This window comes from Aythya ferina (assembly GCF_964211825.1).
Source record: "Aythya ferina genome assembly, chromosome: 8".
In the NCBI taxonomy this organism is placed as follows: domain Eukaryota; kingdom Metazoa; phylum Chordata; class Aves; order Anseriformes; family Anatidae; genus Aythya; species Aythya ferina.
Window position 1 is genome coordinate 25,968,702 of NC_140304.1, and position 17,729 is coordinate 25,986,430.

General features: G+C 39.8%; 1 protein-coding gene across 2 annotated transcripts in view; it reads right to left on the reverse strand.

The window, feature by feature from the left end:
* The window catches only part of BEND5 (BEN domain containing 5), a 931,317-nt gene that overhangs the window by 424,573 nt on the left and 489,015 nt on the right, over positions 1–17,729 (reverse strand). For both annotated transcript variants that reach the window (XM_084527421.1, XM_084527420.1), the window contains one exon: positions 11,164–11,203. In XM_084527421.1, the coding sequence (XP_084383547.1) occupies positions 11,164–11,203 (40 nt within the window). The remainder of the gene's footprint in view (positions 1–11,163; positions 11,204–17,729) is intronic.

Below are 17,729 nucleotides of genomic sequence, written 5' to 3' on the forward strand. Positions count from 1 at the left end.
TTTTTTTAAGCTACAATTATTATTTTTTTTTCTATGCTATTCTGTAATGTTAAATGGATTCAAGACCTGTGTTTACAAACCACATGCAATACCATTTTGGCACATGTAAATTACATGCAAATACATTCTAAATTAGTTTGTTTATCACTCCAGAATTCTAATCCAAAGGTCTTTTTTTTTTTTTTTTTCTTTCTTTCTTTCTTTTTTTTCTTTTTTATATTTAGGTTTTATTCTGACATGTTTACAAATGAGTTTGACTCTGGAAAATAACTTAATAAACTCAGGGTTAGCTATGCAATTAGAGGAGGCATCTGGGAACCATAAAAACTAGAAAACAACATTTACATCTTTTGTACATCCAAGATCCCACTTTTCTTTCTCCCTTGAATTCATCATTTCAAAATATTGCAGTTATTTTTGTATGAGGACAAACAACAAGAATTCATTTTTATAACCAATGACCCCTCTCTCCAATGAGCAATTCATGGGGCAGCACTGGATAAAATGCACAAAGTAGAAGATTTCATTATAAAAAAAGAAAATGAAAAATAACTGAATTAACATTGATCATGACTTTTCAACAGTGTTTCTTATTATTACGGCCAGGCAAAGTCTCCTGTGGGCAGTAAAGCTTTCCCATGTATTATTAGCCCTCTACAGAAAGCTATGAAAAGACACAAATCTGTTTTGTCAAAGGACAGAAGAGCATTTAGTTATAAGAGAAAGTATGGTCATAATCCATTGTCGGGTTAAAGGTGAAGAAAACAGAACTATAACACAAAGCCTTAAGAGAGTAATACTCCTGCAGTTAATTCCTGAACACCGCGGTAGAGACGCCTGGTTTGTGGGGAGAATACATTCTCAGGGCAACCTGACATCTATACGGTTTATATTTATTAGCAGCAGCACTATTATATAGCATCTCTATTTGCACTCGGCACAAACACACAGCGCCATGGCTCCTGCTTTGGGAGGCATTTGTCCAGGTTCCACAAGTGTCTGTGCAGCTGCTGTGAGAGCCCAGGGGTGATGGGGACATCTTGCTTTGCTTTGCTGCTACCAGTGCTCCAGCCCAGAGCAGCTGCCCTTGGACATTCAGGCCACTCCAGAACTTTTTCCTAGACTACAAAAAGCTATTTTGGGGCTAGACTAACAAAATGCTGGATGGTGGAGTGAGGGGGGTGCGATAAGGATCACACACTTAAGGAATTTCTTCATGGTGTCAGCTTTGTCAGATCATAGACAATGATTAGGGGGTTTGGCCCACATAAGAGGCCACTTGAGTGCTTTGGATCAGGTCCCAGAGCAGACTTGCTCTGAGTGACCAGATGAGGATTCATCTGGCATCAAACTGCAGGCCCTGCACCCTCCAAGCCCCTGGCAGGAGCAGCCACCAGGCAGGCTGAGCGCAGGGGATGGCAGCACAGCAAAATTTAGCATCACTCTGAGGCTGTCCTAGAGACAGGCAGGAAAATCAGGGTCATTACAGATGATTCTTCCTTCCAGTAGTCCCCAGAGGATAAGGACAATGGCTGCAGCTGAGTAACAGGGCGAGTAATGTAATAAAAACATCAAGTTTAATATAATCCCCTGCTGTCTTCTGGATGGATCAAACACACTTATATTCATTTTCATTTGTATGGCCCAGCAAATGTGAACTTCGTGGTTTACGCTGGCCTCCCCAGGCCCCGCTGCAGACCTTGTCCCATTCTGCCTGCATGCTTGCTCTTCTGCCAGCACTCTCTGTCCCGGCACTCACAGCGCCCTGCACAGACAGCACAGCACATGCCACGTCAGAGGCAGACTGTGGTGTTAAGTGAGTATTTCACCTTCCTTTAACCTGATTTTTAAGGACACTGCAGTGATACTACTGCCTCACAGTACCCACATTATCTCGTTTAGCAGCATCTCAGATAATTCCCTACAATACTGTGCTGAGCTGGGTGATGAACAAGACACTTTTCCACCGCAGGTTATCCTGCACATTCAGTCTGAATTTGCAAAGCCATCACACCTTCCCCATTCAAATCTCTCCTAAAAACTCCTTTGTGCCTTCAAGATACAAGCTCAAAATAATAATAAAGGCTCTAGGTTATCCTTTCTTGTGGGTTTCCCAATGACCTTGGCTGACTGCTTTTACAGAAAGTGTTCTGCATACCAAAAAATGAGCCCACTGGAAATTCTTAGAAACAAATGAGCTAAGGAATGGTTCTTTGTGCAGTTCCAGCTCCCCTTTTCCTCAGCCCCATCCATTTAGCTGTATCAGCATCACTGTTTTGCCATTCTGTTACACCAGAAATTGAAGGGCAGGGGTAGCAAAGAGGCACAGCAGTCTAGAAGAAGGCAAAGACAGCAACGGGCAGCTTCTCAAAAATAAAAGGCAGTTCTATTAAAATCATCCTTTATTTTTGACATTTTCTGTCCATGTTTCCTGCCCATTGCCCCTTGCTTTGTCTATTTTAGTTACCAGCTATTCAGGGGCAGCTTGGTGTCACACTGTGCTCATCCAGCACAATGACATCTTTGTGGATTGGGACACATGGGTGCTACCAAAATAGAAACGGACCACAGCTAGATATATGAGCCCAGCTAGGTTTAAAAAAAAAAAAAACAACACCTCAGAAGTAAAGGTTCAGGTCCAGGTGCAATCCAGCAGCACTGGAATGACAGCACACTAAAGCCAGCAAAATCCAGCGAGAGCCAGGGCTTATTTATCGCAGGCACAGCACCCAGCTAACGGGGCTTTGCTGGCACCTGGGCCCATGCTGGTGAGCCTGCTGCTAGCTGCGCAGAGCTGCTGGGCAGGTGCCTGCTGGCTCAGGCATTTCTGCGCTGCACTCCATTTTGTAATGTCAATATAATCCCCTGCTGGCTTTGAGGTATTCAGAATACACTGATTTTTCACTAAGTCCTGTTCAGGTCACTCAGCAGATAATTAAACAGACAGATAAAAATTCCTAAGTGAAGAGACTGTTTCCATACAGATGTCCTTGCTAATTAAAATTTCATTAGAAAGGAAGGAAGCTATCCATGCTCTCTAAAAACACCTAATACTAAAAAGGTTTTGGGGGGTGGTTTTTTTGTTTTGTTTTGTTTTGTTTTGAGGGGTGGTGGTGGGAGATTATCTTAAATTTTCCTCACGGTTACCCAAAAAAGGAGAAAAACAATACACCTGTGCACAAAATTGCTCATTTTCACTCTAAGTGAGCTCGTTCTGCACATTGTGAAGTACTACAGAAAGATTATGTGCAAACATTTACAGCATAAAAAGCTTTGTCACCTGGGATGCTTGCTGCTTCTGAAAATTCTGATCAAAGATAAACGCCAAGACAACTCCTTGTAATCAATTATGCACAGATAGTCCTCAGTGTATGCACGATTCATAAAAATAATACTGAAAACATAACACGGATTTACATGCAGGAATGAAATATGGACACGGACAGAACACTAATCTCCCGATTGGTATCTTAAATAACAATCCCAGTACTTTCGGCGAGTTTCCGGCTAGATATTGCTTCCCTGAGCAAGTCCCCAGCATTCTGCATGTGCCTGGCTTCCACAGGAGGAGCAGCAAGCTGCATGGCCCAGGTCCTGTGAAGGCTGCAGCAGGCTGCCCTCAGGGAGGGTCTTATTGCTGTGTAGGCAGGGAGGATCAACCACCCTTACACACACAACACATCCAAAAATTCCTTGTGGTGCAAAGCGAGCCATTACTTGGCAGCCTGGCTTTGCTGAGACGTGGGATGACAGTAGTGGGTGACAAGCCAGCCCTGATGTGCTGCAGGCTCTGTGGGGACAGGCACTCTAGGTACCAGCCGCCACCACCCCACATTACCCACCGCATTCATAAGGGCAGTGGAAGATATGCTCAGCATGTATGAACATGTAGCACCGTCACCCTCACTAATACCAATCTCACACTTTGAGGTCTTTTCTATGTCTTTTTCACTCAGCCTTATGACAGTCAAGTTGAGGAATTCCCATCACAATGTCAAGCCTTTCATCAACTCCACCTTCCCCCCCCCCCCAAACCTGTAAAATATTTATAATTCCACATGAGGATTTATTCCTGTTTTGTTCTAGCTGACATCCTTTTGTCACAGGGCTTGCACGTTTTTGCCTAGGTGAGCCCCAAAGATTACGCAGGGACTTAATGAGCAGATCAATTACTGGTCATAAGAAAAGATACTGTCTCTTTAAAGGTTATTTGAAGGTTGATTGCTATCTTATTGCTTATATCCTGCAAATCTATTCAGCCTTATGAATGAATTTGACCTTTTTATACTTACGGGGGAAAAAAAAAAAGAGAAAAGAGAGAAAAAAAAAAAAAAAAAAAAAAAAAAAAACAGAACAGAAGTTAATTTAGAGCTCTATAATACAACACTTTTTCCCAGAGAAATGAAAGGGCATTCAAATCGATATCTGCACAATAACACTCTGATGAATGTTTGCACCCAATTTTCTCATTTTGCTAACTTGAGATTGGGCATTTTGAATAGTTCTCAAAGCACATATTCTTTATGTGCTGTGAAGTATGTGGTATTGTGTCCAAACAATGCTAGAGGATAATCATTATAGGAGTATCACTGGGCCTGAAAAGGTCAGTTAGTTAGAAATGTCAGCTTTCAATGCAGCCATGCCGGACCTTCCTATGTAAGGATCCAATTAAAGGGACATGCCAAGGTGCATGGAAACATCATGGTGACCCAGAATAATAATAAGGTATTGTGGAAAAGCTTGATATTTTTCTTCAAAAGTAATGGATTAGCCTTTAGAATATCCTCTCTGCAGTCTTATTTTGACTTTGCAAATATCACTTATTCTACATGTATCCAAAAAAAGGTCATTTTTTTTAAAATGCAAAGGTGGGGATGAAACAGTCTTACTAAAAGTAAATGTTTAGTAACTAAATGGAAAAAAAAACCTCTGGTTTCATCATTGGACCAAAAAAAAAATTGTCATTCCAACAGAATTCAAAACTGTGACATTTGAGATGGATATATGTGGTGTTTTGGGAGACAGATGGGGATAAATCAGAGAAAACGTGCAGACAGGTGAGGGTGAACTTTATTCTCTTGGGACAGGTTGTGAGTGAGGACTGTCTGCACAGGGAAAAGATGAGGAAAAACAACACTGGTCAGTGAATATGCAGCATCACTACATTAGTTTTGTTTTTCCTTCCAAGCAAAGGGAGAGATATAAGTAAGAATTAGGAACATACTGATCTGCATAAATAATTACAAGCAACAACGTTACTTCTCCTTATCAGAGCAAATGGAAATTTTTACAGCTGTTCAGATACTGTGAAGGTGAAGATGAGGAATTGGATACAGTCAAATTTCTTAATCAGGCTCAGGACAGCCAGAACCAACATAATGGCAATAAAATGGCCCTATGTTTTCTCTCTGCTGTTAGTGTATCATCTTGCTGAAGGATCATCAAGTACGGAACAAATGTCTTCCTGTAATTCTAGGGTTCAGCTAAGACTGACAACACTAATTTCACTCTGAGCTGATACCTCAGCTTATATATTTTTATGGTAACAAAGATCTTGTACTGTGGGATTTTACAAACAATTTGGGGTCTATTGCCTTGTAGAGCATGGTGCTTCCAAGATATTTTACACTATGGTGGGCATATGGGAGAATTAACCTCAGCATCATGGTGATACATGATACAGTTTCACTCCTATCCATCACTGAGCATTGAAAGACTCAGTTATTGCTGGACAGATAAATTATTTATTTTTTCCACCATCTTTCCAAATAAAATAGCACATGAAGTTTTGCTAACAAACACAAGCAGTAATTACATTAGGCTGTTTAAAAAAAACAGACACTATCCCTTGACACATACTTAGTCCAAAATCAATGTAGTATTAATTAATAAGGACTATCAAAAATAGCACCTAAGCTTTAGCAGCAAACAATGTTCTGTCACATTTTATTACTCTGTATAATTTTTACTAATACCTGTCTTCTAGCTTCATGACTTTGAGTTCATATTATTTTCATGCTTCAATTAGAAAGAAGTAGATAGTCAGACTATCCATGAAGGTAATGGAAAAGTCTTGTAGGGGGGCTTAGTGGTGGAATTTATGGTTAAATGAAACTTTCAAATATACTATAAAACTTATTCTCCTTCCTTTGCTTAGTTTTTCTTGAGGTCTCATAAGCAGTAATATGTAGAAATGCAAAACTTAATCAGCTAAAAAATAGAGCAAATCCCACATATCATTTTATGCAATACCAGGAGAGCAGAAATATATTTTCCTAACCAGAGGAAATTAACTAGGCAACAGTCCTATATCTATAATTTAAAGCAGTAAAATATGTATGGCAGAAACTAAAGCCACCTTAAAAGAATTCAGTGTAGCAGTGTATCACAAATTAATGAAATGGAGACATTTTTAGAGCATGCAGCACTGAAGATACTAAAAGGGGGAGAATATTTCACCACATAGATCAGTCTGATAAATACTTTTAAAATCAAGCTTTTTTTCACTCTTTAAAAGTTGAAGAGCTTGAATATTAGGGGGAAGCACATACACAGCTATTAACATTTCTGATCGAATCTCCGTGCCACTCTATAGTGATCAGGAATATTTCACTCTGTCAGCATGTGTAAACCTCTAATGTGGTCAGAGGAAAATCTGAGTAAATCAAGAGGAAGGAATTATGGAGTCAGCTCTTACTTTATTTCTCCTGAAACAGAGCTGAAAGAAACTTAAAATACTTTATATTCCATGCTGGAGCCAAGCTGGGCACTATGGAATATTCAGCTACCACAGGTTTTCTAAATGCAATCAATTTACTGCTGCCAAATGTAGTAGGTTTATATACATCTGGGAAACATGCACCTACGGTCCTGATGAATTTCTCCTGACATTGCACTGATTTCAAGAGAATGTTATTTTAAATTGGCAGTAGAGAGACTGGTGGAGAAGGATAAAGCCCTGAGGATGGCTGAATCAAAGAGAATTTCAAAAGAATTTTCCTGATGGTTCTAGGATAATATCACATGTTAGCTATTTTCAAAGCCAATAGTTTCCAACACGCTTCCATTTATGGTATCAATAATTAAAAAATACTTCCGTGGGAGATGAACTTACCTTACTGAGAAGAGAAATTGAAAAGCTATATTACTATTGTAAACACAGGAGATGCAAAAAGCTTTGTCTCCATGGAAAAGCTATGGAAACAGGGATATCTTATTTGCAGCTATTGAATGGTTACTGCAAAATGCCATGTGACTGTATGTGCATGTGCAAAGTGTTATAGAACATGATCACATAGAAATTAAGGGCAGGCCCTCAGCTCCTGCCCACAGCAAAACCGAATTAAACCACCTGAAGATTCAGTCTTAAAACCCAAAGTCTACTAGACAGTGTTGAGGAAATGTTTTGGATCAACTTCAGAGGTAAAAGATTAAGTTTAAAGAAAATTTAAATTACCAAAACTTAAACCTCATTATGTCCCACTCCCTGCCTGCATGTCCCTGCCAGCTACTAATAAATTTTTAAAATCTTTCCCCCAGCCCACTGCGCACATCAGCTCTGAACCTGGCACCCTGAACTGTACAGCGTGTTACAGCCTAATTGTAACTTGCATGTCAAGGGGCAAGAAGAAAGGAGTGTGGCGAGAGCATTGATAAATTTAACTTAACATTCCTCCAGCTACTCAGCAGTAAGGCAGAGTTGTGAACTCCCCTCCACATTTTACATGAGTGTCAGTTACTTCAAAGGAATATATTCAAGCATGAGGGAGTCTGGCTTGCTCCCAGCTTATGCATCATTTGTGCCTGGCTGTTTCTGGAGATGCACAGCAAAGCAAAGACTTCCTCCAGTTTGGGGCACGTTGTGGAGCTTTCCGGAGCTGTTTTCTTAGGAGCGCTGGAACAGGTCAGCTGTGCATGTTGCATACAGAACATGTAGCTGGAGCTACAGCTCTCACCCTCTTCATTTCTTCCTTTTATTTTTGTTTCCTTTTTAATTTTTTTTTTACCCCCTCCCTCTCCAGAATTCTCCCAGTCCAGGATAGAGATTAATGACGCATACCTTTTCAGTTTAACACACAGACATGCTGTTCCACCAGGTTTTGTGGTGCCACGCACACATGGCTCAGGACTTGGAACCAACCTGGAGCAAGGCGAGAAGCCACGGCAGGTCGCCAGCACTCTGTGAGCAGGAGTTGGGTTTGGGGCAGGAGGAACAAGCACCACTTCCAACCCACCAGTGAAGTCCCGAGCAATCATTCAACGACCATGGCCATGGGAAACATCTCAACTGCCATGAGGTAACGTTAGGTTTCGGTGATCCCACAAACTCTTTTGATTCTTTCAGCACTTGTACCTCAACACTCCTTCCTCTACATTAACAGCATTGCTTTACCTTGTGATTAATCTCATTAATTGGCTGATCAATTTTTGGAAAGTTTGTAGTGGCATATGGAGAAGAGCTATTTTAACACACACAAGGGATCCCCAAGTGACTCTTGACTAAACAAATAAAAATTGGTTCAGGAAATTTTGCACACTTAAAGTGATACTCATCATGACAGACATGTGGATCATAAAGGTGACCTTTGGTTTTGAAGTCTTTTGTCTGTTCTGACAATTAGGCAGTAAGGCTTTGGTGGCTGATCCTGCCTGGGAGATGTGGAGGACTTTCCCATAAATAAGGAGGACTTTCCCATAAATAAGGCTGGGTGACATTCACTGCAAACGAAGGCTGCCTGCCCACGGCAAGGTGGAGCACAGGACCAAGTCCCAGGGATTAATAGCAGCAAATAGACAGCCCAGTCCCTAATTTGAATCACTAAATCAAGGGACTACAGTGATTATAGCTGATCTCAGCCATCATAAATGACACCACAGCGTTTTAAAAACAGACTGTTGATGTCAGATCTTGCAGCTAAAGCTCAAATATTAAAAAGTTACAATCTACAAAGTCAGTAAAAGCCTTAAGACTGTTTTTTTGTCTGTGTTTTTTTTTTTTTTTTTTTTGCCGTTATTTTGTTATTTTGTTTAATTTTTACTTTTCTGATATTTGTAGGGCCCAAACTAGACCCTTTAATCCACAGGCTGATATTTTCTCATCCTACTAAGAATTAAGTGCTTAACTCTGTTCTGTTAGCTTCTTTCAAAAATCTCAGCTTTAGGCTCTTAAGTTAGTTTGGCCTGATCCAACACCAGGCTCCTTTCAAAAATGCCCTTACTGAAAGCAAAGTTGTAACAGCTCAATTCAATAACTGTGGTGTGAAAAAAAACATTTTTCCCCTAAGTAACCAATTATTGTATATTTCTGGCTAAATACCTAGGGGTAAAAATTATATTTCAGAAAAAAAAACATGTTGTGGAAAGCTTTTCTCCCCCCTTTTAGTGCAGCACATCTACCAATGCAGTCACTGGAAGCTGCTTTCAAATTTAGCTATTTGGTCGTTCCAACTAATTGCTGTGTTGATTTAGTAGGTTGCTGTATTAAATTGAAAGATCTGAAGCATAGCTATTTACTGCAATCACACCTATGCACAAACTCAGCTTAGTCAGCCTTTCATTGTTCCAGTGAATACTCTATCCAAAATTACAAGAAAGGTATCATAAATTCCTTTTGCAGACATTTCTCATATTAGGTTATTCTGTTCCCCAACCTTTCTTTTCTCTTAAAAACAAAAAAAAAAACAAAAAAAAAAAAAAAAACAAAAAACAAACAAACAAAAAAAAAAAACAAAAAAAAAAAAAAAAGGAAAGAAAGAAAGAAAAAAAAAAAAAAAAGGGTGATCTTTGGTACCCTTATCCAAGATCTGAGCGTCTGTTATGATTAAGACCTTCAGTGATTTTTTTTCTCTTTTTTTTTCCTCTACAAATAGACAATATTGAAGATATGAAAAATGTAAAAAAATAAAAAGTGCCATGTTTGTCCTTGAAGTTACAGTCAGAATAGTGACAATGGCTGTATCACACTGTATTGTTGCTTTTATCAGCAAGTGCCCTGAGCATACATTAACATAATTGCAAACTGCATGAAAAGTGAACATGCAAAAATGTGATGCAATTGCCAATAGCCTCAAACATCTGTCCCAACAAAGTGTTCCTCCTCCTTATTTTAATTCTTATTATTTTTACAAGGTTAGTGAAGGAGAAACCATGTCACAGATGATATCTACATTTAGGGTGTCAGAACAATTATTGATGCAAAATTGTTATCCAAGCAAATGTGTCACATTTTGTTCACTTCCCATAACACCTGTTCATTTCGCTAACACATTATTCCCAGTTAAAGCCAGAACTCATTACTCCCAGTTAAAGGCAAACTGAGAGCTTAATATGCACATACAGCTGAAAAAACAAAAAGTTAACCAAAAGATAGCACCATTCAGGCACAGCATACATCTGGAGCTGTTGGGCAGCAAACTTCTGTAAGTTTGCTTACAGAAGAAACTGAGAAGAAACTGCTTACGGAAAGAAACTGAGACAGAAAAATAACAATAAATTAATAGCCACGCAGCCTTAAGAGCAGAGATCAAATAGAAGCACTTCTCAAACAACCGGCATTTTAATCACAGTACTGAGGTCTTCAAACTCACGATGCCAAGGTGCCCGACATTTTTGTAGTATAACACATTTTGTTTTATCACTTCAACAGGCTAATATAGAAAGCCATTATGGAGAAGGCAGTTTAATGCATTTCAATTTTACCTAAATGGTTTTTGACCCACTTTGGCATTCTTCAGAACGAAGCCTGGACCTCCTGTCTCTCACTACCATGCACACAGAGGGCCAGTATGCCATTGCTCCCCAAACTGCTCACATTTGCCACCAAGGAAAATCAAACTCACATTTCTGTGATACTGGAGAACACATTGTGAATTTGAGGGCATCTGCCCTGCAGACATACCTCTAACTGTAACCCCAGGAGGCTTAAAGAAATATCAGCACTCAAATTCATAGAGTAAAGGTCTGAAGAGGCAGCTCTGTGAACGGATAACTGCCCGGGGCTTTGCCAAGCACAATATAGCTGTCACTTGTTATTATGTGAAAGATTTTCTGGGGAACAGTGTTTTTCATTTTGCATGTCAGAGACAGGGGGGGAAAAAAACACCACATTTAGACAACCACCTCTTTAAGAAAAGAGAAGAGAGCCGTGCGGCAGAGCTCACTTACCAGGGCTGGTTATTGTCAGGAGGTCAAGCTGCCGTCTCTGCTGAAAAACAAATTATAAAAGGAATTGTTAAAAGGGGACTAATTTTAGTCGGTCATCTTAGACCTGCAAAGTAAGTGTTCTGACATTTATAGCAGAATTAATTACAAGTTACATGGCTCACAGTTACTCTTTTGGATGGGATCCACATGTACTTTAGGAGGAATAAAGAAAAAATACTAGCTCAGTCCTTTTAATGTGTTTTTATTTGCACTTATAAAGTGTTACTATTTCTTTTTTTGGAGCATATACTTGAAATGGATAGCTAGAAGCACAGATGGACCGATATATTTATAAAAGTGGTTTATGATTCCACAGGGAAGGAGAAGAGGAACCAAGACAAGAAACCCTAAGTTCTTTATTCATATCAATCACTGACTCATAGCCTGTATGTGATCAAACACAATTACATTGCCTTGGGGTAAACCTTTCAAAGACTTGTAACGGTATCTAGACAAACTCAAGACTGATAAAAGGAAAGCTTCTTTTCATGCTGAGCACAGTTAGCCCATGGAGCTCATTGCCACCAGATATCCCTCACCCTAAAGCTTGCCAGTCTTGATCAACACTGAATATTTGTACAGATCACAAAATACAAGGATTGTGATGGCAAATACCAAGTTTAAACAGAATAGTGTTTTCTGGAATGGCTGCAAACTTTCACAGGTAAACCAACCTCTACTAACATTTCCCCCCCCCCCCCCGGAACAAGCTATGCCACCAAAGCCTTGATGGTGGCCAGGGGCATCAGAGGTTCACCTTCCCCTTTACCATGTAGGAAAAGCTGTTACCTCCTCCATGTTTCCAGTCTAGAGAGACTTCTTCCACCATTAGATCTCTGTGGCCTTCCACTGAAATCCACATGTAACAGACAATTATCATCCTTTCAACCTTTCTGAGGGTGCTCTCCATCACAGGAGAGCAGGACAGGGCAGGGCTAGCCCCCATCTCACAGGCAGACTAGACTCTTACTGCCTCTTCTTCCTCGCTTTTTTAACTTACTGTCTTCTCCCTAACTTTGACCAACATTAGTGTGTCTAGCTGGCATTTCAGATTATACTGTCCAGTTTAATTTCTCTCTCCTAATCTTCTCAATAATGTCTGTGTTACTTTCATTTATTGTCAGCCCTATTGATCTTTTTCTAATCTAATTCTCATCATTACATTCACTGTATTCCCTCGGTGACAGCTGAAAGTCCTTGAGGAGGAAACACTGACTTGGTATTCCCTACAGTGAACACTCTTCCCTGGAAATTACGACTGATGAAACTCCTTTCTAAACTCATAATTTCTCTATAAGTAAAGCTTCACTGGCTCAAGCGTGCAGACACAGCTGATCATCCACTGAATATACTTGAGTTACATGCCAACGCTGAACGTGGCCTGCTGGGAAACTGAGTAGGGTGTGAGGCTGAAAAAATATTTTCTGAAACCTTCCTGGCCTTCGGGACCTTACCTCTTGTGCAACGCAAACCATCTTAGAGAGAAACCTCATTCCTGTCTGCTTTTATAGGTACTCCCTGTTTGCTTAGCTCTGGCGAGGCATTTTGAGTATGGCTTTAGCAGCATGTTTGACATTTGCTTTATTATAAAATATAAGGCCAGCCTAAGCTATGCATGCCAGGCTAATGGTAAAAGGGAGCAGAGGACTCTGCCCCACTGCCTTGTGTTGCCTCTGCAAGAGCTATTCAGAAATGCTGTCCCTGCTCTCCCGGGGTGTGCTAACCCCAGAGTTGTTCTCAGGGAGCAACAAAGCAAAGTAAGCAATAACGCAAATCAAGGGCCCACCTCCCCAGTGGGAGCCGTAAGAAGAAATGTCTCCTAATGAGTTGAATTTTATATATATCCCATGCCTTAATCCTGAGTTATATGTACAAAGATATGAAATGCCAGGGCTTAGCACCCACTGGGCCAGAACCTTTGCTTACTTTTCTTGGCACAACTGGAACTCCAAATGATGTATATCTAATGAACAGCTAGAGCATAAAACATATATCCAAAACCTATACTCTGTGAAAGCTTCTCCACTGGGAAAAAAAAGGTGGAATATAAATATCCTACATTAAAAAAGGTTGCAAACTCTATTGTTTGAATGGAGAGACATTTGGGTAGCTCAACTGGTCCCCAGTCCTGACTTAAGGTTATTAGAGTTAGAATAAGCATTAAATGAAAACCTAAGTGGCTTAACTTGATGCTGCAAGAAAATAAAAGCATACAGAATAGACTAAACAAAATATAAAACTTTTTTTTTTTTTCTTATAGGATGTTGCATTCAAATTGGCCTTGAAAAAAAATATATATATAGGTCCACAGGAAATATTTGTGTATGCGTTGAACTTTAAGCACAAGTTATTTCTGTGACTTCAAGTGGAGCAGCACTGATCTTTTGCATCAAACACCTAACTGCTGCAAGGGATTTGAAATGCCACCAGGTTCTTGGCACTGGCTCCACCCAAGCGCTCCAGGCTGGAGCTCAGTGGTGGCTGCCTGACCAGGGCACCCAGGGAGAAGAAATTTCTCTGCTCTGACCTTCAACAGACCTTGAAGAGATTTCTTGAATTTAGCACAGCAAGGGAAGCTTATGCACACTTACCCAAGCCTTGGAGAGGAGGAAACAGCAAAGTGCATTTCAGAATCATGCATTTCAACATGTAAAAATACACTAATTATGGATCCAATCACTTTCCGGAAATTCAAGCCTGCTCTCACATCTCAGGGGTTAGCTCTCTGCAGTTTCCAGGGCTCAGCTGGATGCAAGCAGACTAGTAACTATATGGATTTTTTTAAAAAAAACTTACTGGCACACTTATGAGTAGCTATAAAAGCAACAGAATTTGGATTTAAAGAGAAAGACACTACACAAAGTGTCAAAGATTAAGAAAATAATGGCATCAGAAATATCACGGCTGTAGGGCTTTATAATCCTCTTCTCCCTTCAATGCTGAAAGATGCAGATTGCAGCTGTTGCCCCCCTCCAGCATGATCACCCTCTCCCTGTTTCGACAGATTTCTTGAAAGACGCATCTCAAGATGTCTGGCTTATTTTTTAATAATTATTATTTGTTTGTTTTGCCTTTAGTAATTTTCCACTTCTCAAACACCAGCTCCTGCAGAGATGTTTGGGAGTACCCCAGTCGAGATGCCTGGGACTACCCTGATCTTCAGGCAACCTCCTGTCCTAAGAATTACTACCTGAGTGCTATAAAACATGACTATCATTCCTGATATGAGGGGATGTGACAGTTTCCCTTATCACTAATTGTGCATTTCACCTACATTGACAAAAAGGCATTCCAGGAGAAACACTGAATTGATTTCCACAGCAACAGCCATAATGTATAAAAGGCAAACAGGAAGATTCACTCTATCACAGTATCTGTAGTGCTACAATCCTGTCCTACCCTTAAGGGGCAGCATCCTCATTTTCACTTTGCTGGCTATTTGAAAGCCCAAAGGCATGAAGAGGCCATTGGCAATTCCTCCTGGCTTCCCATCTTGTGCGTTTTTCCATCATTGGTACTATCCAGAGGCACAGTCCCTACAGTGCAGGGCTCTGCAACAAACCTGCAGCAGATCATGTTCACTTCCATAAAATTAACACAGTCTTTAATTAATGCAATAAGCACTGATGAGTAATAAATCATATTAAAATACAAGGAAGGCAAATTTTTAATAAATTAAGCATTGATTCACTCAATAAATATTAATCTATTAAGCATCACGAATTCATTACATTTTAGAAAACTGGTTGAAAAACCTATCTGGTGATCTGGTCTAAAGTGTGCAGAATGGTCCCTGTTCACCCATAATGTGCACTTATTTTTAACGAATTCCCTAATTTATCATGTTAAACAACTTGCCTAAAAGTGAGCATGGAATATTATTCCATTGCCATATGCAATTTTCTTGACAGATTCTAATTCACTCCTTATATCGCTTCCTATATTTTTCCCAGTAATTCCCTTTCTGAGTACCTTCTTTCTCTTCCTTGATGTTGGTGGTCTTTAAAACACTTTCTGACTGGTGCCATTTAATTTTCACCTCAATTAACTCAGTGAGAGTTGCAATGCTAGGAAAAAAATATTGTGGGGGGTATAAATTAACTCATTCATTTAAGTTTGGCTTATCTATGAGATGTTCTTTCACACTTTGCCGAGTTCCTCCAACCTTTTATATAGATGTGGGATGTGCTGCACTTGCTTTGACTCTTATCTACAGATTAGCAAAAGAGAAGGAAAAAAAGCCAGATGCAAAGATGCCCCACGAGACTGATATGGAGCTGTTTCTGTAGCAACCGATGATTTTCTTCTCATGTAAGAATGAGCCTAGTCATATCTAATTCCGAATGTATCTGGGCCTCACTTGCCAGCCAAAGCTGTGTCAAGTATAAAGTCAATATAGTCAGAAAGAGTGATAAAAAAAGCAATTATAAAGTCATCTCCCTGCTCCTACACTCCCCCTCTAGCCAGGATCCAAAAGACATCCTTACCCCTACTTTCATTCCCAGCTCATCATCTCCAAGCCCCCAACATCCAATGAAGTGATGGAGGTGACAGGCAGCCACCCAGATTATCTCACAGAAGATGCTTTGCTGGAAGCTCCTTCTCCCATCCCATGGCCTGGGAGATGGCAGTGCTCTGGCATGGCTTTCCCTAGGCTGCAGGGGCATCTAAGCCTGCCCCGGGACTATCTATTTATCTTTCTAAAACTATAGTTTTATATGAGTCACCACATAAATATCCTAAGCCCAGAGCTGAGATCAACTTCAGCTTTGGCAGGCTCTTGTTGGGTTTGTGCCATTTCACTGCCTTCACTCTGCAGGCACTATTTTCTGCACCTATGAACCCAAGGACAGACTGCCCATCTCACTAGCATCTCCTTCCATAGTCCACCCACACAAGGCTGGAATTGAGTCTCTGGGACCACAAGAAAGCTTTGTCTTCCTAAATGTATTTTACCCAGCCTGGTCTCTGCTATCGATTTCTTCTATCTAAATTTAATGTGGTTTGAACAGGTGTCTCTTCCTACCACCTTCAATCCACAATGTAATTCAGAGAGTTTAAAATTGAAATAAAGTGCATGTGTTTTTTTTTATTTATTTATTTTGTTTGTTTGTTTTTGTTTCATTTCCCTGGAAGATTTGCCACAAGTTGTTGCTAATTTTCCTCTTCCTTTTAACTTCTAAATTAGTGCTCTTCTATAAACAGACTGTGTTGACATAAGAGTAATTGAAACCAGTGCATCTCTGCACAAAGGAAAGCTGAGTATGTATTGAAGGGTTTGCAGAGCTGAATTTCACATTTCTCTGGCCTTTATTAATGCCACACTGAGTTATGTCAGTGCCTTTGAAAGCTATCCTATACCATTTCTTCATGAAAATCTCCAAAAGTTCAGACAAAAGTTCAAGGAGATCCCAATCATGCGACTTAGCACTGTGTGTACAACACAGCAGCACTCAAGCAGCACCAGAAGCCTCCTCAGCTTTGCACTGTGGGGATTTACAATAGAGATAAGGGAGGAAGAGAGGAACAGTGCAGACAAGGAGAGATTTCGGCTGTATCCGACCCGTTTGCACTGCCACATGGTGACAAGCTGCACACTGTGGTGTGTTCTGCTCATATGCAGGAGATGCTTCTGTAACAGAAAAGTGTAAAGCTTCTTTTTGTTGTTTGCTGTGGACAGTTTAAGAAATATTCAGGGATAATCAACATCTGGAAAATCTTTCTAGTGAAAGCCTAGATAAAGAAGGAGTGTTAGAAAAAAAAAAAAAGTAAAAAAAAAATAAATAAAATAAAAAGTAAATATAATTATGTGAGCATTTCACATCTGTCTAGCTTCTCAAATGAGAGGTTCTCTACTTACACACTCTTTTCTTTCAGAGTGCAAGACTTATTGCCAGTGAGAGAATCTCAATTTATGTAATGATCCCAGTAAAATACTAATTCAAATCCTGTTAAAATAGATAATCTGATTATTTAAAGCTTTTTTTTTTTTTTTTTTCAAAGTTACAATATGATGCCAAGCAACAATCTTTTTTTTTCCATCCTGAAATCATAAGTTTTGTTCATATAATGAAACAAGATCTCACATTTGTACCTGCTTTATTATTAGCTGCTAGCATTCCTTGGTTTAATGATAAAATGAACCAGTCAGCTTGTTGACACTTGACTAGGATTTTAGTAAATTGCATCTCCTGTAGCTTAGTCTGTGGAATCAATTATTGATAGTATAGGTGTGGGGGAACATTTATAAAGTGGTTTGGGATATATTATCACTCATGCTAAGAGCTATAATGAGCATTTGAAACAGTGACCTCTACACACATTTGATCTTTGCAATATTTGGTAATTCAGTTCTGGTTTAGAATCAAGACCAAGTCCAAACAATGAAAGGCAGTGCTGATCTATTAAGTAACTTTACTCATCCTTACATTTCACATATTCTTCTCCTTAATATTTGACACCTGAGCAGTTCTTTCATAAAATCCAAAGAGCCAAGGATACATGATACTTTCCTGTATTTCAGAAAC